Source organism: Giraffa tippelskirchi, chromosome 7 (genome assembly GCF_054371585.1).
Source record: "Giraffa tippelskirchi isolate mGirTip1 chromosome 7, T2T-mGirTip1v1.2.pri, whole genome shotgun sequence".
Taxonomy (NCBI): domain Eukaryota; kingdom Metazoa; phylum Chordata; class Mammalia; order Artiodactyla; family Giraffidae; genus Giraffa; species Giraffa tippelskirchi.
Genome location: NC_137281.1, coordinates 4303269 through 4330678, shown reverse-complemented (window position 1 = coordinate 4330678; position 27410 = coordinate 4303269). Strand labels below are relative to the sequence as shown.

Genomic DNA, 27410 nt, shown 5'->3' with positions numbered 1-27410 from the left:
GACAACCAACTTCTGTCTTACTTTAATACATGGAAAGATTAAATGATCACTTACATCATGGCAACCTCCAGATAGTTCACATCCATGCCAAACACCTCCATTTACATGTTTATTGTACATTTTACATTATGGTATCCTTCACCTTCTAGTGGAGAATAGATAGAAATGGTTGCAACACAATATAAAAAGGCTAATCTTTAATAAACCATCAAAAACCTATGTTTGCAAACACACTAGAAACAAAGCATAGTATGGGTTACTTGAGTGCCGAATTACATTTCCTTCAGAGAATCTCAAATCACGTCATTATTAACAAGCATACATACATTGCTAAGAATTGTAACTTTCTAACCATCAACCTTCATCTCACAATTCATAGTAATATATCCATTTTCTATGGTTTTAACTATGGAGTATTCCCTACAGTCATTCTGCTTCAGAGAAACTTCTGAAAACAAAATTTATGAAATGCTTTCTAGTATGCAATCTCTGATATTTCAACTTAACTTTGGATTAAATACCTTTCTATATATTTGTTATAATATTTCTATAGATTTTTTGTGTAAACTCTTGTCTTTTCTGATGCATGCTTAGGGCAAACCTCTTCCATCAGTTCTTCCATTACTAGGGTTTCTCTCTAGTGTGTGTTCTCAGATGTTTAGTGAGATTACTACTATGACGAAAGGCATTGCCACATTCTGTACATTTATACGGTCTCTCTCCAGTATGAATTCGCCGATGTTGGGTAAGCGTTGAATTGCTACCAAAAGCTTTGCCACATTCAGTACATTTATATGGTCTCTCCCCAGTATGCATTCTCTGATGTTTAGTAAGAGTAGAACCCTTAATAAAGGCCTTGCCACATTCTGTACATTTATAACGTCTATCCCCGGTATGAATTCGGTGATGGTAAGAAAGGTCCGAACTTGTAATAAAGGCTTTGCCACATTCTTTACATTTATAAGGTCTCTCTCCAGTATGAATTTGCTGATGGTGGGTAAGATGTGAACATTGGATAAAGGTTTTGTTACATTCTTTACATTTATAAGGCTTCTCCCCAGTATGAATTCGCTGATGTTGAGTAAGATGTGACCACTGAATAAAGGCTTTGTTACATTCTTTACATTTATAAGGTCTCTCCCCAGAATGAATTCGCTGATGTCGAGTAAGAATTGAGCGAAGATGAAAGGCTTTGTTACATTCTTTACATTCATAAGGTCTCTCTCCAGTATGAATTCGCCGATGTTTACTAAGTGTTGAGGTGTCACCAAAGGCTTTGCCACATTGAGTACATTTATACGGTCTGTCTCCAGTATGCGTTCGCTGATGTTCAATAAGACTAGAACCCTTAATAAAGGCCTTGCCACATTCTGTACATTTATAATGTCTATCACCGGTATGAATTCGGTGATGTTGAGTAAGGGCCGAACTCGTAATAAAGGCTTTGCCACATTCTTTACATTTGTATGGTTTCTCCCCAGTGTGGATTCGATGATGTACAATTAACTCTGAATGAAAAATAAAGGTTTGGCCACACTCTGTACAATGATAAGCTTTGCCTCCAGAATGAATTCGCTGATGTTGAGTAAGAAGTGAGCAACGGATAAAGGCTTTGCCACATTCTTTACATGTATAAGGTCTCGCCCCAGTATGAATTCGCTGATGTTGGGTAAGATGTGAGCATTGGATAAAGGTTTTGTTACATTCTTTACATTTATATGGTTTCTCCCCAGTATGAATTCGCTGATGTTTAGTAAGATGTGACCACTGAATAAAGGCCTTGTTACATTCTTTACATTTATAAGGTCTCTCCCCAGAATGAATTCGCTGATGTCGGGTAAGAAAGGAGCGAAGACGAAAGGCTTTGCTACATTCTGTACATTTATACGGTCTCTCTCCAGTATGCACTCGCTGATGTTCCGTAAGACTAGAAGCCTTAATAAAGGCCTTGCCACATTCTGTACATTTATAACGTCTATCACCGGTATGAATTCGGTGATGTTGAGTAAGGGCCGAACTCGTAATAAAGGCTTTGCCACATTCTTTACATTTGTATGCTTTCTCTCCAGTATGGATTCGATGATGTACAATTAACTCTGAATGACAAATAAAGGTTTGGCCACAGTCTGTACAATAATAAGGTTTCTCTCCAGAATGAATTCGCTGACGTTGGGTAAGATGTGAGCACCAAATAAAGGCTTTGTTACATACTTTACATTTATAAGGCTTCTCTCCAGTACGGATTTGCTGATGATAGGTTAGATGTGAGTAACCGATAAAGGCTTCGCTACATTCCATACATTTATAATGTTTCTCTCCAGTATGAATTCGCCGATATTGAATATGATTTGAGTTGTAAGTAAAGGCTTTGCCACATTCTGTACATTTATAATGTTTCTCTTCAGTGTGAATTCGCTGATGTTGAGTGAGAACTGAGCAACGGTTAAACGCTTTGCTACATTCTGTACATTTGAAAAGTTTCCTTCCTTTATGAATTTTCCTATGTTTACTTAGATTGGATGACTTACTAAAGGCTTTCCCACATATCTTACACTTGCTTTCTTTCTGTGGATTCTGAACAGTGTGCTGTTGTAAAAGTTCTGAAGACTGATTAGAAGTCTTACCATATTCAGTACCAGTCCTCTCTTCAGTACAAGTACTCTTATCTAGAGAAAAACCTGACATTTGATAAAAGGTATTTCTACATTTATTACTTTTAGATTCCTTGTTTGAAGACTCGGGTCCCTGATGTTTCAAAAGGTTTGAGTCTCCTTCAACCATACACCCAGTTTCATTGCCTGAACACCCTCTTACTTCACCATAAATACTCTTGTAATTATTGAAGCTGGAGCTCTTACTTAAGGTCTGACTCATTTTATCACACATGGAGCGCTGTTGTGTACTGACCACATCATAATATGTTTTCAACAATGATGGCTGAATTACGTCTCTTCCATTATCATCAACATTATGCATCTTGGGATGGAGCGAAAATATCTGTTGGGGGAACAATAATGACCCCCTGCTCATGCTTAGATTGATTACCCCCTCAAATTGATTAGATTGTGAGTTTTCCCACTCATTGTTAAATTGTAGGTGTTCAGATATGCTTGAATGTATGTTTAGTCCAAGCCTACATTCAGAATTGTCTGAATGAGTATTTGCAGTAGAAACTAGATTACCTTCCAGGATTTCCACATTTCCTTTCAGAGAACATGTATGTTCCATAGAAGGATGGAAATCTTTTCTTAAACACTTACACTTCTCGGCAGATATTGAAGACTGAAGTTGGTGTTTTTCCCAGTTTGACTCATGCTTTTCATTTCTTTTTGCACTAATGTTAGCATTATGTGTAACTGTCTCCATTTCTTTATGTCCATAAAAACATCCTCTCTGTCTTTCATATATTCTCGTATATTCCCAGTCTTTCATTAAACTTAAGTTTCTCAGGTGAAATGTTTGATATATTCCTAGGTTTACTTTTGGGAATACATCTTCTAATGCTGGATTCTTTGGCATCAAATCCTGGGTGTCTTTTGGAGACAAAGCTGAAAGATACCAAATAGCAAGTAATTTTACCTGCTTTTCTCACTGAATATCTTTAAAGATTTAGAGAAAATTGATGACCATTGGCTAGTTTAAAAATAAGATAGGGACAGAAGAATCAAGATGCCAGAGGCTTAGGCGGATGTGGAGATCATCTCTTCTCCACAAATGAATGAGAAATGGAACAATTCTCACAGAGCCCGGCTGAACACTAGCAGAGGCCCTTGGAAATCTGAAAGGACAAGAAAGATTCCTGCTGAGCCAGGTAGGACAAATGAAAGAAGGAACAGGAAGAGGAGAGGAAGTGGGTTGGGGCCTGCACCCCTGCGGGGAGATGAAAGTGAGGAGAGGTCTCCATATCCGGGGAAGCCCCTCACTGGGGGAGCTCAGTGTGGAGAAGGAGAGCCTCATTCTCTGTGGGAAGAGAACACGGCAACCAGCGTGTGGCAGCAGGACAGAGTGAGAGCTGCACACAGGCTGCTGACCCCAGCCCGCCACATTCAGCCTGAGAGGCATGTCCACCAATGCAGGCAAGGGCTGGGTGCTGGAATGTGGGGTCTGGAGAGCAGACCAAGGCAGAGGACTGCTTTTGGCTATGAGGAAACATCCTGAACGGATGGGAGTGTGGGAAGAGCTCTGCAAACGGGAATGCTTGAGGTGAAGCCTGAACCACCATAGAGCACAGTGCCCTTGGTGAGTGATGGCCAAAGAAGGAGCCCATTGCATCGCTTGTCCCTTATGCCAGCCCCTCCTCAGCAGGACTACGAAGAACTCCACCCACGTAGGTCTTTTGATCCCCAGCCACGGCCTCCCCCATCGGCCTCCTCCACAATCAGCAGACCCCTGGGCTCTGGGGCAGTCTCAGGAGCAGACACCTGTGAGCTGGCCACAAGCACAGATAGAGCTGAAAGCACAGCTGAACCCCAGGGATAAGGAAGAAAAACGGAAACCTCTCCTTGCAGCAACACAAGCCATGTCTTACACCCACGACCATCTTTGTAACCTCAGACCCTACAGAGCATGTGAATCAACGACCAGGGCTCTCCCAGTCATGGCAGGTGTAGCTTTAGCAGCTGTACACTTTGTGGGCTCCTACACAAGCGGCCGGGGCCAGGACAGAGCCTGAGCTGCCCCGGAGCACCACAGTGGGTCCAGCTCCACGTTGAATGCAATCCCAGGACCTGACTTCTCTGAATCTATGCTGGTGACCTTGTGAAAACAACATCTGAGAGACACCAAGGCCATGTGCCATCAGGCCCATGGTGAAGGTGGGCCAAGAGCAGTGACAACACTACATCACATGAGAGTGCGCAGAACGCATGAGGGGGGCACCAGAGCAGGTCCCGAGGTGAACATCCCCAGAGGAGTAATACTCAGAGACTTCTCTCCCAGTGGGTGTCCTCCAGTCCCACCAGCCTCGCACCACAGAACAGAATCACAGCTAAGAATCAGATCTGGGGGCTCTATTGCACCATGCAGGGAGCAGGCACCACCAGAGAGAGGGCAGTAACAACCACAGAATAATGGGAAAACAGCCCTGAATATCTACGGCAGGCTCTGATCACAGTTAACAGCAATCAAAGCACAGATCAAGAGGATAAGGGCAGAAACCTCTGGATCAACCTCACCCACCAAGGGGCAGACACCAGAAGGAAGTCTAACTAGTTTCCTGTAGCCTTCAAAACAGAGACCACAAACAGAAAGCTGGACAAAATGAGATGGCAAAGAAATAGGTTCTACAGGAAGAAGCAAGATAAAACCTACAAGGACCACTAAATGAAGAGGAGTTAGGCAATCTAATGATTACTTCTTGCTTCTAGTCATCTTAAGTGAAGACACTAAACATTTTCAAAAATTCTAGGTGCCTAATAATTCTTTAATCCTCTTCTTGCCACACATGTTTCTGAGAATGGTCTATTAGATGTTTCAATCTAAAAATTACAAATGATAGTGACAAGGATGAATCAGAAACTGAGGACACATAGGACAGTGTCAGAGGAAGCTGAATACAAATAAGATAAACATAATAAAGTACTTGATTTAAGAAATTAAATAAGAAGAGAGTCTTTAAAACTATGATTGAAAGAGGGAACTCTACTCCTTGCTCTGTGGTGACCTACATGGGAAGGAAATCAATAAAGTGGTAAAGGCTAGAGATCTCTTGAAGAAAATGAGAGGTACCGGGAATATTTCATGCAAAGATGAGAACAATAAAGGAGAGAAATTGAATGGACCTAAAAAAAACAGAAGATATCAAGAAAAGTTGGCAAGAATACATGGAAGAACTATACAAAAAAACCCTTAATGACCGAGATAACCACGATGGTGTGATCACTCACCTAGTAACAGAAGTTACTAGGTTTGGACGTCCTGGCGTCCAAAATCAAGTTAGCCTTAGAAGGCATGACTACCAACAAAGCTAGTGCAGGTGATGGAACTCCAGCTGACCTATTTCAAGTCCTAAAAGATGATAATGCTGAAGTTCTGCACTCGATAAGCCAGCAAATTTGGAAAACTCAGCAGTGGCCACAGGACCGGAAAAGGTCAGTTTTCATTCCAATCAAAAAGAAAGGCAATGCCAAAAAATGCTCAAACTACTACACAATTTCCCTCATTTCAAACAATAGCAAAGGCTCAAAATTTTTTCCTAGCGAGTGTTTAACAGTACCTGAGCCGAGAGCTTCCAGGTGTTCAAGTTGGACTTATACATGGCACAGGAACCAGAGATCAAATTGCCAACATCCCTTGGATCATGTAAAAAGCAAGAGAGTTCTGGAAAAACAACTACATCTGCTTTATTGACTACACCACAACCTTTGATTGCGTGGATCACAAGAAACTGTGGAAAATTCTTAAAGAGATGGGAACACCAGACTACCTTACCTGCCTCCTGAGCAATCTGTATGCATGTCAAGAAGCAACAGTTAGAACTGGACATGTGACAACAGACTGATTCCAAATTGGGAAAGGAGTACGTCAAGGCTGTATATTGTCACCTTGGTTATTTAACTTATATGCACATTACATCATGTGACATACCAGGTTAGATGAAGCACAAATTGGAATCAAGATTTCAGGGAGAAATATCTGTAATCTCAGATATACAGATGATACCACCCTTATAGCAGAAAGTAAAGAGGAACTGAGGAGTCTCTTGATGAAACTGAACGAAGAGGTCGAAAAAGCTGGCTTCAAACTCAACATTCAAAAAATAAAGATCATGGCACCAGTCACATCGATTCATGGCAAACGGCGGGAGAAACAGTGGAAACAGTGAGAGACTAAGTTTTTTGGGGCTCCAAAATCAGTGCAGATGGTGACTAGAGCCATGAAAGTAAAAGATGCTTGCTCCTTGGAAGAAAAGCTATGACAAACCTAGGCAGCATACTGAAAAGCAGAAACATTACTTTGCTGTCAAGGGTCCATCTAGTCAAAGCTTGGTTTTTCCAGTAGTCGTGTATGGATGTGAGAGTAGGACCATGAAGAAATCTGAGCGTCGAAGAATTCATGCTTTTGAACTGTGGTGTTGGAGAAGACTCTTGAGAGTCCCTTGGACTGCAAGATCACACCACTTCATCCTAAAGGAAATCAGTCGTCCTGAATATTCATTGGAAGGACTGATGCTGAAGCTCTGAGACTTTGGCCACCCGGTATGAAGAACTGACTAACTGAAAAAGACCCTGATGCTGGGAAAGACTGAAGATGGGAGGAGAAGGGGACGACAGAGGATGAGATGGTTGGATGGCATCACTGACTGGATAGACATGAGTTTGAGCAGGCTCTGGGAGTTGGTGATGGAAAGGGAAGCCTGGCTTGCTGCAGACCATGGATCACAGAGTCAGACTCAACTGAGCAACTGAACTGAACTGACTGCTAGGTATAATTGATTCTCTTTGCTGTACTGGAGTTCAAAATTGGAAAACAGCTATATTCCAATTAGAACTTTTAAAAAAGATTTCTTTATATAACCTAAAAATTGTCATAGTTTGAATCAGCCATTAATAATATAGTAGAAAATGTGCTAAACTTTCATGTCAATTTATTTTAAAATTCTTTGAGGTAATAGAATATAATAAAGTATTTTAGCAAGTTAGAATTCGGGCAAATACACTTAAGATATTTAATATGAGGTCATATAATTAAAAGAAAAACTTTGAAGTCAACCTGAGATGTGCATTCTTTCATTTCCACGAGGTTTTGCTTTCTGTGGTGAAAAATTACTTGAATTTGAAATTTCTTTAGAAGGTCCTATGTGTTGCTCCCAGTGGATAGGAAATTATAAACCAGAGAACAAAAACCTGTCCCCAGTATTCCTAGAAGTTTGGCAGTTTGTCTACCACTCCTCTCACACATTTCTGTCTAGAAGTAGAAAGAAACTTTACAAGGAGTGTCATATAGTTACTCAGAAATGGGCAGTTTTCCTAGGGCCCCCAAGAAATTGAAGAGCAACGAATGAATGCAGTTTGTCACAAGCCAAGAGGAGACTTTTAGTTGACACTGTGATGGAGAAAAGTGATCACTGGAGATGAATTCATGAATGATTTAAGGGACAGAATGGGGCAGGTGATACATTTCTGTGACAGTAGCAGACACAAACCCAGGTTTTCGAAAACAATTTCCATGGAAGCAAATCTTCCGAAACCATGTTACGAAGGATGAGTTCCTCTCATCTGAGTGAGAAGGATGGACCTCTCATCTGAGTCATCATCTCCATCCATTCATACCTACCTGGGTAAATGGCTGTTGTCTCCATTCTCCTTATATTCGTGGGATCCTTCAGTTGCTCCAGAAAGGAGACCAGGTCCAGCTTAGATACAAGCCCTGTTGATCAGAGAAAGGAATATCTGTGTTGTTAGAGATCCATCAGTATCGAATCCAAAATGTATTCAGTTTAGACGAGAACATATTTTGTTCTAGGAAATGATTTCCCGAAATACTTTATTGAAAGCCACTACAGAATACTAACAAACACCTAAAAATCAGATCCTGAGATTCTGGTCAAGTAGTACTAAGGCAAAAGTAAGTTGTGTCAATGTGAAATTAAGAGAGGGTGCAACTATTTAATACCACAACACTTACGCAATTATCAGTAACCTAGAATGAAGGAGGCGGAGTACATACAGGAAGAAAAAGCTTACCAGCATAACGAATCATCATGAAGCCTTTCTTTCTAAACTCACAAATACCCATTTCCCCTAGAAAGCAGAGATCTGAAACTACTGTGGGAAGCAGAAAATTTCAGAAGACATTCTTTAAATGATGGAACCAAAACCCAGTGGGTAGATAAGGGATTCTGGAAGGCACTTATCCTCACCCAAGGAGGCCAGGTTCCTGTAGTTCTCTAACATCACGTCCCTGTACAATTCCCGCTGACCGAGGTCCAGGCATTCCCACTCCTCTTGAGTGAAGTCTATGGCCACATCCTGGAATGTCAGCCGTCCCTGAAATACAAAGTACAGATGCCATGTGGCCGTGGGAAGACTTCCTAATGTGACCCAAGATGAAAACAGCAAGTTCAGAGACCTGGTCATGATTTAGCAGCTTGGCTGGTATTACAGGATATATTTTTTACACAGCAATACTTTCTACTCAATTTCTAACGAGAAGAAAAGAGGATGAGTTATGATCCACAAGTCATTAGAGAAACTATTCTCATCTGAAAGAGAAAGTATAAAATCATCAGAGCGACATTAGCATATTTATTTTTCAGTGTTCTACTCATGTGACATAGGATAAATTGTTTATCAACGAAATAGGAAAAAAAATTTTTTAAGTGTATTCTGAGCCAAGAGTTCTGAAGTGGGGCCAAAGTGCTGAAGAAGGAATTCATGGGGCCTGGACTCCATCTTAGGCCTGTTCGTGCTGATCATGTTCCGCCACCTCTCTAATGGACTCTGAACTCTGTGCTTAGTGCCTGTGGAAACGACAGTAGAAGGATAAGACCCCCTCCGGACAGGGGAATCTGGAAGGTTGTATCCAGGTTACTCATCACCTAAGAGAAAACATACACTGATTCCCCTACCTCCGGACAGGTCATAAATTTTTATCTGTAATCTCGGGCTTATTGATTATTGACTGTTTGGAATGTAACCTCGGGCTTATTGATTATTGACTGTTTGAACACATAACACATGAATGATGGGGTTATTGTGATTGTATTTATCTTGCCTTTGTTTATGTAAGTCACAAGGAAATCGGGTGGTGGGTTCAGACACGTACACATGGGGTATAAAAGATTTTCACAAATGCTGCTCGGGGTCCTTGGCTAAGAGGAGACTCTGCCTTGGGCCCGCCGGTGTAATAAACTGCACTTCACTATCTGCATCGTCCTTCTGAGTGAGCTTGTTTCCCGGAACGCGTGGCTATAACATTTGGTGCACTGGCTGGGAAGCTCCTCACTTTGAGGAGACAGGTCTCGTTTGAGGCCACCCCGAGGCTTTGTAGCTTGAATCTCCTAGAGGGGGGAAGGCACCTCGCCCCTCTGGAAGAACTCGGCCTTTCAACGCCTGGTTTCTTCACTTTGGCAGGTAGTGAACGGCAGCAAGGGAACTGAGCGCTCAAGTGCGGAGGAACCCACCCAGTAGGGTGGAAGAGGGGGCCTGATCACCCCCCTGGGAGGGCCCAGAAGGGAGACACATAGGAAACTGGTTTAGGTTGGTGACAATAGCTACTCAGCACTCGGGTCGACGGCCGTGCCAGGGATAAAGAAAGGGAACTTAGGGTTTAAGAAAGCTAGTTAGGAGGTGTGTCCACGTCGTCTTAGGGAACGTGCCGAATGGTCGCCACAGGGTTGTAGAAAGGAGATATTGAATTCCGTGTGCTCGTATTCTGCCCTCCCCCAGGAGGTACCCACCTTCTGTGTGACCCATCATCTCCCCTACCAGTGGAAACACGTAGATTGGCTTCTCGGGAAGGCCCTGGGACAGGGAAATCCAGAGGTAAGAAAATGGGAGGAAGTGGATCCAAGGCCACTGTACTGGAGAATATGATTAAGAATTTTAAGAAAGGGTTTGATGGAGACTATGGGAAGAAAATGACACCCGGCCGGCTCCGTACCCTTTGTGAAGTCGAATGGCCTTCCATGGGAGTTGGCTGGCCACCAGAGGGAACTCTGGACTTAAATCTCATAAAGGCAGTCTATGCTATAGTTACGGGAAAGCCCGGACACCTCGATCAGTTCCCGTACATAGACTCTTGGCTGGGAATAGCCCAAGACCCCCCCAAATGGGCCCGTTTTTATGCTCATGGCAGGGAAGGAAAAATCTTGATGGCCCAAAAGGTAACCAAGGACGAGGAGGAAATTTTACAGGACCCTGAAAGAGATGAACTTCCCCCACAGACGTATTGGATGATGGTCCCGCCAACTAGTATCACCACGGCCACTGGAGGCCCAACCGGAGGAACCAGCCCAAGACAGGTAAGCCTCCTGGACTCCTCAGCAGTCCCAACAGCTCCACAGGTTGTAGAGCCGCCCACTCGGCAGGCTCCAGCCTCAGGTGGAGGGACAATGAGCCCACCAGACTCTACCACCCCGGATGCCGCCTCTACATTCCCTAAACTCTACCCTCCACTCCCGGTAAGTACTCCCGGACAAGGGGGAGGAACCACTGGGATTAAACAAAGGCTCCATTCTGCCAAAGAGCCAGGGGGAAGAATACCCTTGCAGATGCCCCTGAGAGAAGTTCAGCAACCCCCAATGATAGGGGAGGACGGTAATTATCACCAAGCTCCTGTAACCTATTACTATCAACCCTTTTCATCAACAGATATACTGAACTGGCAAAAACACACCCCTTCTTACTCGGTGGAACCCCAGGGCATGACTAGACTGATGGAGACTATTTTCCACACTCATCGACCAACCGGGGACGATATAATGCAATTACTAGCATCTCTCTTCAGTACAGAAGAGAGATACAGGATCAACACTGAGGCAAGAAAATGGTTACAGGAGATGATCCCTGAGGGCACTGCTAACCCAGAAAGGTGGATAGAGCAAGCCTTCCCCACTGACAGACCTAATTGGGACTACAATACAGAGGAGGGAAAAATTCATTTAGACAGATGCCAAACGGCGATTGTACAAGGACTTAGAAGGGGAGCCCGAAAGCCGATGGACATGTCTATACCGGCCGGAGTAGTTCAGAAGGGAAACGAGTCACCTTCTGAATTTTACGAGAGACTTTGTGAGGCCTGTAGACTCTATACACCCATAGACCCAGAAGCTACGGGCTCCCAGATTGTTATCAATTCGGCATTTATCTCGCAAGCATGTTCTGACATAAAACGAAAGCTTCAAAAGACGGAGGGGGTTATACCCATGTCTAGCTCTCAGCTGATTGAAATAGCAGATAAGGTGTTCCGGAGTAGGGACACAAAAATAGAGAAGAAATACAAAAAAAGGTATAAAGACGAGCAGCTGAGGACAAAAAGGAATCCGGGGAAATCCCCATGAGAACTTTTGTCCTAGCTGACCTACCCGAGCTGGCCCTAGAGTCCCCAACATACACTGAGGCTCAAAACCAACTAGCTGAAGCAGAGGGAGCCACCAAGACAGAAAAAGGATGGTGGGAACTACCGGATGGTAAGCTACTAGTGCCTGAAAAGATGGCTCCCTCTCTGGTGAGCCAAGCTCATCGCATGACTCACCTGGGACATGACAAATTAGAGGAATTGATCCGAAGGTATTTTCTGGTTCCTCGCCTCTCCTCTCTATGTAGAACGGAATCCCAAAATTGCAACGCCTGCTCTCAGATTAACGCTGCTCCAGGGTGCAGACCAAAACCTCCAGGTATCCAATTAAAAGGTACTCTTCCTTTTGAATATCTGGAAGTGGACTTCACTGAGATGAAACCATATCGCCATTTTCGCTACCTGTTGGTCCTGGTATGTACATTCTCGGGATGGGTGGAGGCCTTCCCCACCTGAACTGAGAGAGCATCAAAAGTAGCTTGGAGCCTGCTTAGGAAAATAGTTCCCCGATTTGGATCCCCACTAGCATAGGATCAGATAACGGCCCAGCCTTCATATCAGATCTGATACAACAAATAAGTAAAGCCATGAATATAAAATGGAAGTTACACACCGCCTACCGGCCTCAGAGCTCCAGAATGGTAGAACGAACTAACCAGACACTAAAGGAGACACTTTCTAAATGGATTATAGAAACTGACTGTTCCTGGGTAGATTTACTTCCCATGGCCTTGCTCAAGCTCAGGATGACCCCACGGTCCCACGGCTACTCTCCCTATGAAATTGTGTATGGGAGGCCTCCTCCCATAATAAGACAGGTAACAACTGATATACTTCAACTAAGGGGAGACGGGATATCACAGCAGATGGAACAACTAGGTAAGGTAATTAATCAAGTAACTAAGTTTGTGCAAGAAAGAATACCATTCCCCTTGGGGGAGCAGATGCATGAGTTTATACCAGGGGACCAGGTATGGGTGAAAGACTGGAAACATGACTCACTGGCCCCCCAGTGGAAAGGTCCTTACACTGTTGTTTTAACAACCCCTACCGCAGTTAAAGTTGCAGGCATTGCCCCTTGGATCCATCACACCAGAGAGAAGGCATACCACGCTGACCCGGAAGATGCCGAGTGGACCACCCAGAAGGACCCCACCGACCCATGGGAAACCAAGATCATTCTAAAAAAAAAAAAAAAAAAGAAACGAGGTCCAGGACGAGCCCTCTCTAGGATGGAGCTGGGTAAACGACTCCTGCTACTCGGCCTCACCAACGCAGTTCTGAACCTGACCACTGTTCCTGCACAGGACAACGTCTTCATCTCATGGGCACTTTCCTATGCGGACTTCCACAACTCCTCCGACTGTTGGGTATGTGGGGCTATGCCACTGTCAGTTATGGATGGACTGCCCTGGTGGGTGTCACCACTTCGTTATGGAGACTTTATACCACTGTGCTCCTTCTTGGAACAACAAAAGGGAACTTTCCTTTCTCTCACCAATCATAACCTTTCTTTGCTCTCCTGGTGTAAGAAAAGGCCATCAATGGGCCAGGGACATGGGGTTACATTTAATATGAACACTAGTCTTATGGAGGTAACAAGAGCTTATACCTCATATGTGAAAAATAAAAAAGAGAAGGGCTCCTTTACAAAAGGGGGACAGGCCTCCCGGTAACTTGAGCAATACTACCAGGTCTGGGATGAATATTTCTGGATGACTCCTGAGAAAGGACAGTTGATTGTTCCCACTCCTATTTGCTGGGAACAAAAAGAACACAAAGTTGGATTTGGAGACCGCCACCTAGACCCAAAAGAATTAAAATATATGGGTTATTTGTCTCCTGAACAATGTAAACAAATCATAGAAGTTACCTATCACTCCAATCAGTAGGTTCAGTGGCCCAGTTCTGACTGGAAATATAATCCTGGAATCCGTTGGGTAGCCCCCAATGGGACCCAGTGGCTCTGTGGGCTTAACTTATGGCAATGGTTACCAGTTAACTGGGTAGGGCGTTGCACACTGAGATTTGCTTTTGCCCATGGCAGTATTAAGCCTAGCCTACACCAACCTCCAGTAAACCTGCCCTATCTGCATGCAAGATGGACAAGATCTGTGTTCCAATGGTATGACTATCTTGCTGCCTTGTTTGTACCCTCTGCAGGGACAACGGATACCATGATTAAGGTGGAGGCCTTAACTAATTTCACTAAACAGGCCCTCTTAGACAGTACAAAAGCCATTCAAGCCTTGAAAGAAGAACAAATTCAGATGAGGAGGGCAGTAATTCAAAATGGGATGGCATTAGACATACTCACAGCAGCCCAGGGAGGGACTTGCGCCATAATTAAAGTCGAATGTTGTGTATACATTCCTGACCTGTCTAAAAATGTATCTATTGCCTTGGACGATATGCAAAATCAAATGAAAGTCATGTCTGATGAAAATATTTCCTTTTGGACTTCGATCCTGTCCTGGGTAAAGGGAGATTGGTGGAAAACTATTGTTACTGTTGTCATAATAGTTCTAATCATACTGCTTTGTGGGCCCTGCTTCTTACAATGTCTTGTGAACTTTGTAACCCAGTGGTTGATAGCGTTCTCTCATGTGGGTGGCCAGAGGGCTAAAGTACACTATATCTCAATGAATGATGCTCATTACGAAAACTAGGAGCATCAAGAGGGGGGAATGAAGAAGGAATTCATGGGGCCTGGACTCCATCTTAGGCCTGTTCGTGCTGATCATGCTTGGCCACCTCTCTAACGGACTCTGAACTCTGTGCTCAGTGCCTGTGGAAACGACAATAGAAGGATAAGACCCCCTCTGGACAGGGGAATCTTGAAGGTTGTATCAAGGTTACTCATCACCTAAGAGAAAACATACACTGATTCATAAATTTTTATCTGTAATCTCGGGCTTATTGATTATTGACTGTTTGGAATGTAACCTCAGGCTTCTTGATTATTGACTGTTTGAACACATAACACATGAATGATGGGGTTATTGTGATTGTATTTATCTTGCCTTTGTTTATATAAGTCACAAGGAAATGGGGTGGTGGGTTCAGACACATACACATGGGGTATAAAATATTTTCACAAATGCTGCTCGGGGTCCTTGGCTAAGAGGAGACTCTGCCTTGGGCCCGCCGGTGTAATAAACTGCACTTCACTATCTGCATCATCCTTCTGAGTGAGCTTGTTTTCTGGAACGCATGGCTATAACAGTGCCACTTTTTTAGCAAGGTTATTTGAGTTAGTAATGTTGAAAATTCTGCTCGATGAATGACGATTTTGAACAGCAATGAAATAGAATAGTAAGGTAAGTATTCATACTTAAGTTGGAACTTGAACTGTTTTACAGATTTTAACAGGTCTAATAGGATAGTCTGGAAGCCTTTCTAAGTGGCAGTCATCCAATGAATTTGCAGGAGTCGGGGAAGCTTGGTCCTTCCCACTCCTGAGAAACAGGACTACAGCACGCCAGGACTCCCTGTCCATCACCAACTCCCAGAGCCTACTCAAACTCATCTCCATTGAGTACAGACACACACTCAAATGGGGCTCTATACTCTTCAAGGGTAAGAGGGAAAAAGTTTCACGTCACTAAACTCAGGTAATTTTGAATGGATTAAAAATGTGCATAATGTTTGAGGATGATATTCTTTATTTGTACTGAGCTGTATTTTAAATTTTAATACACTCCAGCATAGATTAGGACCAATAAGATTCTTGTAAACATTTTGGAAAATACAAAATGTGAGGAGACTCTGTGATGTGAGCATGGAGTGTACTGGAAAGATTCAGACCTGAGCTTGGGATGAAAATGCCTACTCCCCACACCCAGTATCTCTGCTGAACACAAGTGAGTGTTCATTTTCCAGAGCAGAAAGAAAGTAAGAAGATGTGAATATACTCCATTAATTGTGATAGTTTAGGTACATCCCTCACTTTTTCTTTCCAAGACACTTGTTCAAGTCCAATCGAAAAAAACAAATTCAGAGCATGGGAATCTCACAGAAACACCTAAACCAGTGAACAGGAGTCATGGGGTAAGACGTACCTGGAAGAAAGCATTATCACTGCATGGGTATTTTGGCACTATTATGGAAACTATGATCTGAATCTATCATTAAAAAATGTTAGTTTGGGGATTTCGTGATGATCCAGTGACTAAGACCCTGAGCTCCCAATGCATGGAGCTCTAGTTCTTTCCCTGATCAGCAAATTAAATCCCACATGCTGTAGCTAAGGGTTTACATGTCACAACCAAAGAACCTGAAAACTACAAGGATGACTGAAGATCCTACCTGCCACAAGAAGACCCGGTGCAGCCAACTAAATAAATATTTTTAAACTGTGTTGTATGCAAATTTCACTGCATATATGTCTTTCCTGATTTGCAACCTAATACTACATTTAAGTAGTTAGTCTCACTTATCGATATATAGCAGTCTTTGCAACGTTTTTATTTCTGAAACTTTTCTGAAGAACTGTGAACCACTGAGTTCACTCTATTTAGAAGGACAATCTGTAATTCCTGTTCTAAGGAGCTGAAGCTGCTTCCATATGTAAACTCATCACGCCATTTCCCCTCCTTCCCTATGATCCTGACACCAGACCACATCCCAGTGGGAATCTCTGGTAACAGTGCCTCCCCATGTTGATCTCGCACAAAGGGCATATAGTCAACAACTGAACGTCACTAATTCATGCTGAGAATTCATCATGCTCTAGAGAAAGCCGGGATACAGACAATGGATAACAGGCTCTGGGATTTAACAGAGAAGTTAGTCTAAAGAGCTGCTCTTTGCTATTATAAGAACAAAAGGAAACAATAAGAAGTAGACAACAAACCCCCCAGGGAGAAAACTTAGAATCAGAGAAGTAAAGGTTGGCAGGTTCTCAGTCCCGGCATTTAAGGAGGAAAAGCAGACACATTCCCAACCCAGGACAGGAGATTTACCCGAGAAGCTGCCATTTCCTCTTCTTCCTGCTGCTCTGGGTCTTCTCGCGGGATGTTATGTCACAAACTCGCATCTACAGGTTGAGAAAATACCTTCAAAGGCATCCACACAGCCCTTTAACCTCCAACTGCTGCAGAGAAAAGAAGAAAAAAGGTTCTTGTTTCTCCAGCCCTTTTCTGAGCCTTTTCTGGCTTCCTCCGTTCCTGATCGGCAGGCGGCAATCAAGCATAATCTGACATGCTAATCACATTCTGTGTTTGGTGCTTACCTTTTGTGCATTCTCTTTGCAGACCACCCCTGAGAGTTCTCCTTTCTTTTTGCATTACAGGTCACAGTACAATTCTCAGGAGATAATGGACGGACTACTGACCTAGCTGACACACATTTTGAGGCTTTTTGAAACATCACAAGAGGAAGACCCGCATTTAGGAACCCTGAGGTGCAGCCTCACACTCTGCACACTTTAGACCTCTCTGGAGCTGATGATTAGGGCAGAAAATTCTAGAAACAAAGGATGGTGGGCTGATTGCCTGGGGAGGGGCCCTTTCTAGGATGGGTGTAGCCCTACACTGGCTCTGCCTGTGCCCTTGGGGGAGGGGTGTTGGGGAATGCTTGCTTGGTGGGAATCACCTGGGGGCCTAGGATTACTGCAAAGCTTTGCTCTCATAAAGAAAGAAAAGAAGTGAAGTCGCTCAGTCCTGTCCGACTCTTTGCGACCCCACGGACTGTACCCTACCAGGCTCCTCTCTCCTTGGAATTTTCCAGGCAAGCATACTGCAGTGGATTGTCATTTCCCTCTCCAGGGGATCTTCCTGACCCAGGGATCGGACTCAGGTCTCCTGCATTGCAGGCAGACGTTTTACCTTCTGAGCCACCAGGAAAGCACCCCAAGAACAAAAGCCCAAAGATGCCTTGCATTTAGCGTGCTAAGTCGCTCAGTAGTGTCCGACTCTTTGCCACCACATGGATTGTAGCCCGCCTGGTTCCTCTGTCAAAGGGGAGTCTCCAGGGAAGAACACGAAACTGGGTCGCCATGCCCTCCTCCAGGGGATCTACCTGACCCAGAAATTGAACTCACATCTCTCGGTGTCTCCTGCATTGCCAAGCGGTTCTTTACCACTAGTACCACTTTGGAACAGGCTACCCTGAGTACTTAGGTTTTCTTCACTACCCTCTGCAGCCTGGGGACACAGGTTTGCACAAAATGATTTGCACTGTGACCACCTGTCTGCAGGCGAGGGAGGTCAAACTTCAGAGACCAGGAGTCTGAAGGCCTTTCCATTGTTGCAGAGAACAAGCATTACACTCGGAGAGGTGGAGAACTCAGGTTTATGATGCCGGCGGGCCCAGAGGACTTCACACTCCAAGCTCTGAGCCCCAAACAAAGGGGTTACAGAGTTTTTATACACAGACAGGCATGATTAAGAGAGTTTTCAGGTTTGCAGGGGCTAGGGCAATTGCAAAGAGCAGGACAAGGGTGAGTGAGATAAATTCCAGTTCCTAGTATTGGGAGTCCCCACTTTTTCAGACCTACGTGATCAAGACTTTGCAAAGAGCAAGCTGAGCTACAGAGGCAGAAGGAGCAGGAGGTTATGGAAAAATGTGACATTTTCCTCTTCATTGCTCCCTCTGGATGCTTCTACCACTCAGTGTAGAAAGCATCATCTCATGCTTGATACGACATTCAGAGCTCCCCGACGTTTCAGTTCAGTTCAGTTCAGTTCAGCTGAGTCATGTCTGACTCTTTGCGACCCCATGAATTGCAGCATGCCAGGCCTCTCTGTCCATCACCAACTCCATGGAGTCTACCCAAACCCATGTCCATCGAGTTGGTGATGCCATCCAACCATCTCATCCTCTGTCGTCCCCTTCAACTCCTGCCCCCAATTCTACCCAGCATTAGGGTCTTTTCCAATGAGTCAACCCTTCGCATGAGGTGGCCAAAGTATTGGAGTTGCAACTTCAACATCAGACCCTCCAATGAACACCTAGGATTGATCTCTTTTAGGATGGATTGATTGGATCTCCTTGCTGTCCAAGGGACTCTCAAGAATCTTCTCCAACACCACAGTTCAAAAGCATCACTTCTGCGGCGCTCAGCTTTCTTCACCATCCAACTCTCACATCCATACATGACCACTGGAAAAACCATAGCCTTGACTAGACGGACTTTTGTTGGCAAAGAAATGTCTCTGCTTTTAAATATGCTATCTAGGTTGGCCATAACCTTCCTTCCAAGGAGTAAGTGTCTTTTAATTTCATGGCTGCAATCACCATCAGCAGTGATTCTGGAGCCCAAAAGATAAAGTCTGACACTGTTTCCACTGTTTCCCCATCTATTTCCCATGAAGTGATAGGACCAGATATGGGAATATATTGATCTATTAACATTTATAACTTTATGGATTCAATTCAAGAGGTGATGAACGGGGTAATACCTTGAGAATACAACGGCCAAACAAAAGCACCACAAAGAACACGAAGAGAGGACTGGTTAAAGGGAGAAGCCATGATGCCCAGCTCCACATATTGTTCCAATTACCCCAGGAATTTGCTACTTCCTCTCTCCTTTTCATGATTCATTCCCTTAGCTGTTGGGCCATGTCTTTAACTATTTTTAATTGGTTTACATAAAAGCAGAATTCTTCATTCAAGAAGAGGCAGAGGCCTGCCTTTTCAGCTGTCAGTAGGTCTAGCCCTCTCCTATTCCTTAAAACCACCTAAGCCAAGGAATCTAGTTGGTCCTGTAAGGCCACTAGATGTGGCTACTCTCTCAATGTCGTCTGTGTGTTGTAGCCACGCGTTCTGGGAAACAAAACCACCCAGAAAACAACTCAGATAGTGGAGTGCAGCTTATTACACCAGCGGGCCCAAGGCAGAATCTCCTCTTAGCCAAGGACCCCGACCAGTTTTTGTGAAAGCCTTATATACCCTAAGTGTATAAAGGTTCCCTGAAACTAGTCTGAATAAAGGAAAAAGACAGATGCAATCGAAGTTAACCTGCGATCATATGCCTTAAGCCTAGGGAGATAACAGTTAACAGTTATCAATAGGCCTGTGGTCATACCCCAATAAGCATAATAGAGTGTATGATTCTATTCAGTTACACAGATAATTAGGGCATTCTTTTAGGCTTCGGAGAGCCCTGGGGCTCTTCCTTCTGGGGTCCTGGCTTTCCAGGAGGTATGTGGTTTCCATAGATACTGCTCAGACAGCTCAAAGGCCGCAGTCCGGCCCAGGATGCAGCCCTGCTTTCCAGTCAGAGCCTGCTGTATCCTCCTTCCTTCCCCACTCTTGGCTCTCTTAACTGATAGTATCAGCATCATTCACAGGGATATATTGCACCCTGGCTCTCCAACTGCCAATTTGGGAGAACGACACCAACCTCTGGGTTACAAAGTCCATACTACATTGTAAAATGCACGGTCCACAAAGCAGCTATAACAATGGTAACCATAACAATGGTAAATATAGTTTTCCACCAATCACCCTTCACCCAAGATAGTACCAAGGTCCAGAAAGGAATGTTTTCATTTCACATTGCTTTTACATGGTTTTTCATGACATCTAAAGCAGGAATATATATACAACATTCAACCTTAATGATAGCACAGGTCCCTCCTTGGGCAGCTGTGACCATGTCCAAAACAATTCTCTTTTGGATTACCGCTTTAGTTACTTCTATGAAACTGGTGTTTACGTAATATGTAACTCCATGACCTGAGTCTATTGACTGTAGGTCTGGCTTAGACCAAGAGCGCAGGGAGAGATTATGATTGACAAGAAAAAGGAAAGTCTCTTTTTGTTGTCCCAGGAAAGAGCAGAGTGGTTTAAAAATCTCCTTGGCGGAGCGATGACACCCTCCAGGAAAGTCCATCGATCACAGACAGAGGCACAGCCCCACATACCCAAGAGCTGGAGGTGTTGTGAAAGTCCCCGAAGGAAGAAGGTACATGTTGATGAGGCCAAGCAGCAGGAATTGATCACGCGGCTTCATCCTCAAGGGGCTTCTCCGGGAATTTTTTTTTCTTCTTAAGGATGATCTTAGTCTCTTGAGGGTCAGTGGGGTCCCTCTGCACAGTCCACACAGCACTTTTGGGTCTTGGTAGTATGCTCTCTTCACCCTCCTATGATGTATCTAAGGGGCAATACCTGCAACTATAACTGCAGTAGGGGTAGTTAGAATAACAGTATAAAGGCCCTTCCACTGAGGGGCTAGTAAATCATGTTTCCAATCTTTGACCCATACTTGGTCGCCAAGTGTAAACTCATGAATCTGTTCCCCCAGGGAGAACAGCACCCTTTCTTGTACAAACCTAGTTATCTGATTTATCACCTTACCCAGTTGTTTCATCTGCTGTGAAATCTCATCCCCTCTACCTGAGGCAAATTTGTTGACACCTGTTTTATTATGGGAGGGGGACTCCCGTACACAATTTCGTACAGAGAATAGCCATAGGACCATGCGGTCATCCTGAATCTGGGCAGAGCCATCGGAAGCAAGTACACCGAGGAGCAGTCAGTCTCTATGATCCATTTGGAGAGTGTCTCTTTAAGTGTCTGGTTGGTTCGTTCCACCATCCCAGAACTCTGGGGCCTATATGCAGTGTGCAGTTTCCATTTAATGTTTAAAGTTGTCAGCTATGAAAGCTGGGCCATTGTCTGATCCAATGCTGGTAGGAAATCCAAATCTGGGAACTATTTCCCTAAGCAGGCAAGGGGCTACTTCTGATGCTCTTTCAGTCCGGGTAGGAAACACTTCTATCCATCCCGAGAACGTACATACCACGATCAGCAGGTAAGGGCAGTGTCGGTGAGATCTGATTTCAGTGAAGTCCGCTTCCAGGTGTTCAAAGGGCAGCGTGCCTTTCAGCTGAATCCCCGGAGGTTTTCGTCTGTGCCGCGAAGCAGCATTAACCTGTGAGCATGCCGAGCAGTTCTGAGGTTCTGTCCTGCATAGGGAAGAGAGGTGGGGAATCAAGAAATATTTTTGAATTAGCTCTTCCAGTTTATCATGTCCTAGGTGGGATGCTTGGTGTGTTTGGCTTACCAGTGTGGGTGCCAGCTCCTCCGGCACCATAATTTGCCACTTGGCAATTCCCACCACCCCTTTTCAGTCCTGATGGCCCCCTTCCACTTTGGCTGTTGGTTTTAGGCTTCAGTGGACTCCCATGTTAGCTCAGGCAGCTCCACCAGTACGAGAGCTTTAATAGGGGCTTCAGCTGTCACCCGCAAACCCTTGGCTTCTTGTTTAGCGGTCTTATCTGCCAGTCTGCTTCCCCAAGCCTGGGGGGTATCCTCTTTTTGATATTCTCGGCCGTGTATGACTGCAACGCCTTCTGGTTCCCAAACAGCACCTAATAGGGTCAGGATTTCTTCTTTATTTTTAATGTCCTTTCTGTTGGCTGTCAGAAGACCTCTCTCTTTATATAAAGCCCCAAGTACATGTAAAGTGGCAAAAGCATACCTGGAGTCTGTGTAAATGTCTGTCTTCTTACCTTTTGACAGCTGGAGGGTCCGGATTAGAGCACATAGTTTGACCCATTGAGCAGACCAGTGTGATGGCAGAGAGCTAGCTTCAACGACGGTTTCTTCCATGACTGCTGCATATCCCGACAGTCGTCCTTGTTTCACCAGGCTGGTGACATTCCTGTGCAGGACCCAGTATGGCTCCAGGATTGGCTGGTCTCTCAAGTCAGGTCTGCTGGCATAAACTTCTTCTAGGCTTTCCTTGCAATCATGTGAGGGCCCACCGTCTCCCACGGGAAGGCGAGTGGCCGGATTCAGGGCCTGACAGGGCTCAGTAGTAACATGGGGGTTCTCACATAACAGTTTCTGGTACTGAGCTATCCGGGATGTCAACAGCTGTTTATGGGGGTCCCCTTGTAGAAGAGTGTTGACCTCATGCGGGAATTTTACGATCAAATCTAAGCCCAAAGTCAGCTTTGTTGCCTCTGGAACCAGTAAGGCAACAACAGGAACTGCCCGTAGGCAGACTACCTTACCTGCTTCCTGAGAAATCTGTATACATGTCAAGAAGCAACAGTTAGAATTGGACGTGTTACAACAGACTGATTCCAAATAGGGAAAGGAGTACGTCAAGGCTATATATTGTCACCTTGCTATATACCTTATATGCACAGTACATCATGTGACATACTGGGTTGGATGAAGCACAAATTGGAAACAAGATTTCAGGGAGAAATATCCATAATCTCAGATATACAGATGACACCATCTTTAGAGCAGAAAGTGAAGAGGAACTGAGGAGTCGATGAAACTGAAAGAAGAGGGAGAAAAAGCTGGCTTCAAACTCAACATTCAAAAAACGAACATCATGGCACCGGTCAGATTGTTTCATGGCAAACGGCGGGAGAAACAGTGGAAACAGTGAGAGATTTTATTTTTTTGGGTTCCAAGATCACTGCAGATGGTGACTACAGCCATGAAAGTAAAAGACCCTTGCTCCTTGGAAGAAAAGCTATCACTGACCAACCTAGGTAGCATATTAAAAAGCAGAAACATTACTTTGCTGACAAAGGTCCGTCTAGTCAAAGCTATGGATTTTCCAGTAGTCATGTATGGATGTGAGAGTTGGACCATGAAGAAAGCTGAGTGCCGAAGAATTGATGCTTTTGAACTGTGGTGTTGGAGAAGACTCTTGAGAGTTCCTTGGACTGTAAGAAGATCACATCACTTCATCCTAAAGGAAGTCAGTCCTGAATATTCATTGGAAGGACATGCTGAAGCTGAAGCTCAGATACTTTCGCCACCTGATGCAAAGAACTGACCCACTGAGAAAGACCCTGATGCTGGGAAAGACTGAAGATGGGAGGAGAAGGGGACGACAGAGGATGAGATGGTTGGATGCCATTACTGACTCGATGGACATGAGTTTTAGCATGCTCTGGGAGTTGGGTGATGGACAGGGAAGCCTGGCTTGCTGCAGACCATGGATTGAAGACTGAGACTCGACTGAGTGACTGAACTGAACTGACTGATATGTATAATTGATTCTCTTTGTTGTATAGGAGTACAAAATTGTAAAACAGCTATATTCCAATTAGAACTTTTAATAAAGATTTCTTTATATAATGTAAAAATTGTCATAATTTGAATCAACCATTAATAACATACTGGAAAACGTACTAAGATTTTATGTCAATGTATTTTAAAATTCTGTGAGGTAATAGAATGCTGCTGCTGCTGCTAAGTCGCTTCAGTTGTGTCCGACTCTGTGCGACCCCATAGACGGCAGCCCACCAGGCTACGTCATCCCTGGGATTCTCCAGGCAAGAATACTGGAGTGGGGTGCCATTGCCTTCTCCGGGTAACAGAATACAATAAAGTATTTTAGCATGTTAGAATTGGGCAAATACACTCAAGATATGTAATATGAGATCATATAAGGAAAAGAGAAACTTTGAAGTCAACCTGAGATGTGCATTCTTTCATTTCCACGAGGTTTTGCTTTCTGCAGTGAAAAATTACTTGAATTTGAAATTTCTTAAGAAGGTCCTATGTGTTGCTCCCAGTGGATAGGAAATTATAAATCAGAGAACAAAAACTTGTCCCCAGTATTCCTAGAAGTTTGGCAGTTTGTCTACCCCTCCACTGACACATTTCTGTCTAGAGATGGAAGGAAACGTTAAAAGGACTGTCATAGAGCTACAAGAAATGGGCAGAGTTTTCCTAGGGCCCCTAAGAAATTGAAGAGCAACGAATGAATGCAGTTTGTCAGAAGCCAAGAGGAGACTCTTAGTTCACACTGTGATGGAGAAAAGCAACCATGGAAAATATGTAAGAACAATTTTCAAAGGTGAGAATAAATAAAAATATTCCTGAAATGATGATGTCTTTAATATATACCCTAGGTTTTCCTTGCATACACACATGCACATAACACACTTCAGGTAAAAGCGATCTTCTGTGAATAACACAGTTTTTGGAAGAAACATTTTTAATCTACCTTTTTTTTAACTCGTGTATATTAGCGTTTATGGTGAAACAACTATTTCTAATTGTGCATGAATGTGTTCTAAGTCACATCAATCACGTCCAACTCTTTGTGACCCCATGGGCTGTAGCCCTCCAGGCTCCTCCGTCCATGGGATTTCCCAGGCAAGAATGCTGGAATCGGTTGCCATTTCCTTCTCGAGGGGACCTTCCCAACCCAGGGATCAAACCTAGGCTCCTGCACTGGCAGGCACGTTGTTCACCGCTGAGTCAACTGGGTACACTGAAAACAATTTTTCCTCTTTAGTAACAGTAATTAAAAACACAATATGAGGAACAGTCTACATTTTATTAGCAAATATACCATGACACCTATTTAGAACACATTTCCAAACCTATGTGAAGAAACTGTAAAACTTTGCAGAAGCACATTTAAGTCTGAAAATCACAAGTTTTACTTGGAAGATGTAGTGACATAAAGACTTCAGTGACTGCAAATTCAGAACAATTCAAACTCAAAACAAACATGGATACATGAAATGTAAGCCTCAGCTGTATCTAGGAAAGCTAACATAATTTTGAATATAAAACAGAAAAGCCTAAATAGAGGGAACCTGCCAAATGACAGATGAAGCTATCACTGTATAGATTAGTTGAAATTTTAAAATAAATGAAGCAAAATAGCTACAAGGTAGCCAAAGAAGCTCACCTAAAAAGACTTGGATATTGTATTGAACAATAAAAGAATAGGATGAAACGCAACATAATATTTTGTAAGCATGCGACAGGTGAGGTATTCCAAAGCAACATCAAAAATCAGAGGGGCAAAAAATATCACAGGGCATAAAGGAAAGATTTAGGTTTCAGCGTTGTGTAATAAAGAATTTAGGGAGCTGCCTGATGGTCCAGTGGTGAGAAATCTGCCTGTCAATGCAGGGGACACGGGTTCCATCCCCGGTAGGGGTAGATCCCAATGCCTTGAAGCAACTAAGCAAGTGTGCCACAACTACTGAAGCCCACCTGCTCCAGAGCCTGCTAGTCACTAAGAAAACGACTGAACCCCTGCCTTAGAGCCAGAGTTCCACAACAAGATAGTAACCCTCCTCATCACAACAGAGAAAGCCCAAGTGCATCAGCAAAATCCCAGCAGAGCCAAAACTAAATAAATATTAGAATTTAAAAAGCAAAACAGAATTTAGCAGGCTTTGGTCCAAAGGTTCTGGAAGTTTGCTTTTACTCTTGGAATCTAAGTTTTTTCACTGTTGGAATTTCCTTAGTGACTGCAGTGGCTTTATTACTCCCCGTGGGCCCTCATAATTTATAACAAGATGACTTATGTGAGCCCCTAGTTTAATAAGGGAATGACTCAGGTTGTGAGGCTGCTCATTTCACAGAACAACGAAGTGACTAGAGGTATGGGGCTTTGAGCCAGGTGGGCTTATTAGCCCAACCTCTTAGGAGGGGAGAATGCTGGAGCTGTTATCCACCACGCCTATGTAGCTAAACCTCAATAAAAACTCGGGACTTAAAAGCTTCAGTGAGCTTCTTTGGCTGCCAATACTGTTTTCTGTCACACCGATAGGCCAGGAGGGAAATGGGTCCCTTGGGATGATGACTATGGGTCAGTTCAAACAAACCCGTTCAGAAGTTAAGGAGCTTATCAAGTCCAAAAAAAAGAGCATTTCAGGAAAGAGACAGAACAAACAAACAAAAGGACTATGCCTCTTACCTCGGAACGAGTCATTTCTGACTCCTTGCTTTCCCCTTCCTCTGGGCTTCCTTAGCAGGTAAGATCAGTCTTGGGGGGTGACCCCTGAATGTTGAAAATAGGCTGTTCAATACTTAGAGAAACACACCGAGGACCCTGTAACACAGCCCCACACAGAGGGAGGATCTCAACAGGTACAAAACACAATCCTCCAGGACCACCGACACAGCAGGGATTCTAGAACACAGATTCAAACGAGGTGTTTTCAGTTTTATTCTTCTCTTCAGAACTCGCGGCCCTTCCTCTGAAAATCACACGTTCTAGGCTGACCCTCCCGTTCAAACCATAGGCGAGATCCTGACCAAACTCCATACACAATAGAGCCTCCTTCACCTCTTCGTGGATCAGGGACCTAGCGGTTGGGCAATGCAGGACTTTAAGGAGCGGTCTCTACAAGTTAGAAGGCAGAACTGCCAGAGAAGGACATGGACTCTAGAACGATGTTAACAAGAGGCGGACGTGGGCCCCAGGGACACGGCAGCTAAGCTAACGGACTTCAGAACTTCTCACGGCGATGCGAGGACACAGTGGGGACGGGGAAATGGGGACGGTAGTCTGAACGTCCACAGAGACCCCGAAACCCACGTGTGAAGGACAACAGGCTGTGGGACTACGAAATCCAGGTTGTAAACAAAAAAACATACAAACAAACTCACCAGCGCTCTCTCGCGCTCGTTTAAACTCAATTCCGGGTCTGCAGGAT

General features: G+C 44.0%; 1 protein-coding gene across 1 annotated transcript; it reads right to left on the bottom strand.

The window, feature by feature from the left end:
* Positions 1-645: 645 nt before the first annotated feature.
* Positions 646-27410, bottom strand: LOC145515086 (uncharacterized). Its single transcript, XM_081514601.1, is given in 9 exon segments — positions 646-733; positions 736-3548; positions 8275-8367; positions 8861-8987; positions 16983-17113; positions 21770-21935; positions 22482-23263; positions 26669-26752; positions 27364-27410. Coding segments are annotated over 5 exon segments (3075 nt in total). The 5' UTR covers positions 16998-17113; positions 21770-21935; positions 22482-23263; positions 26669-26752; positions 27364-27410; the 3' UTR covers positions 646-706.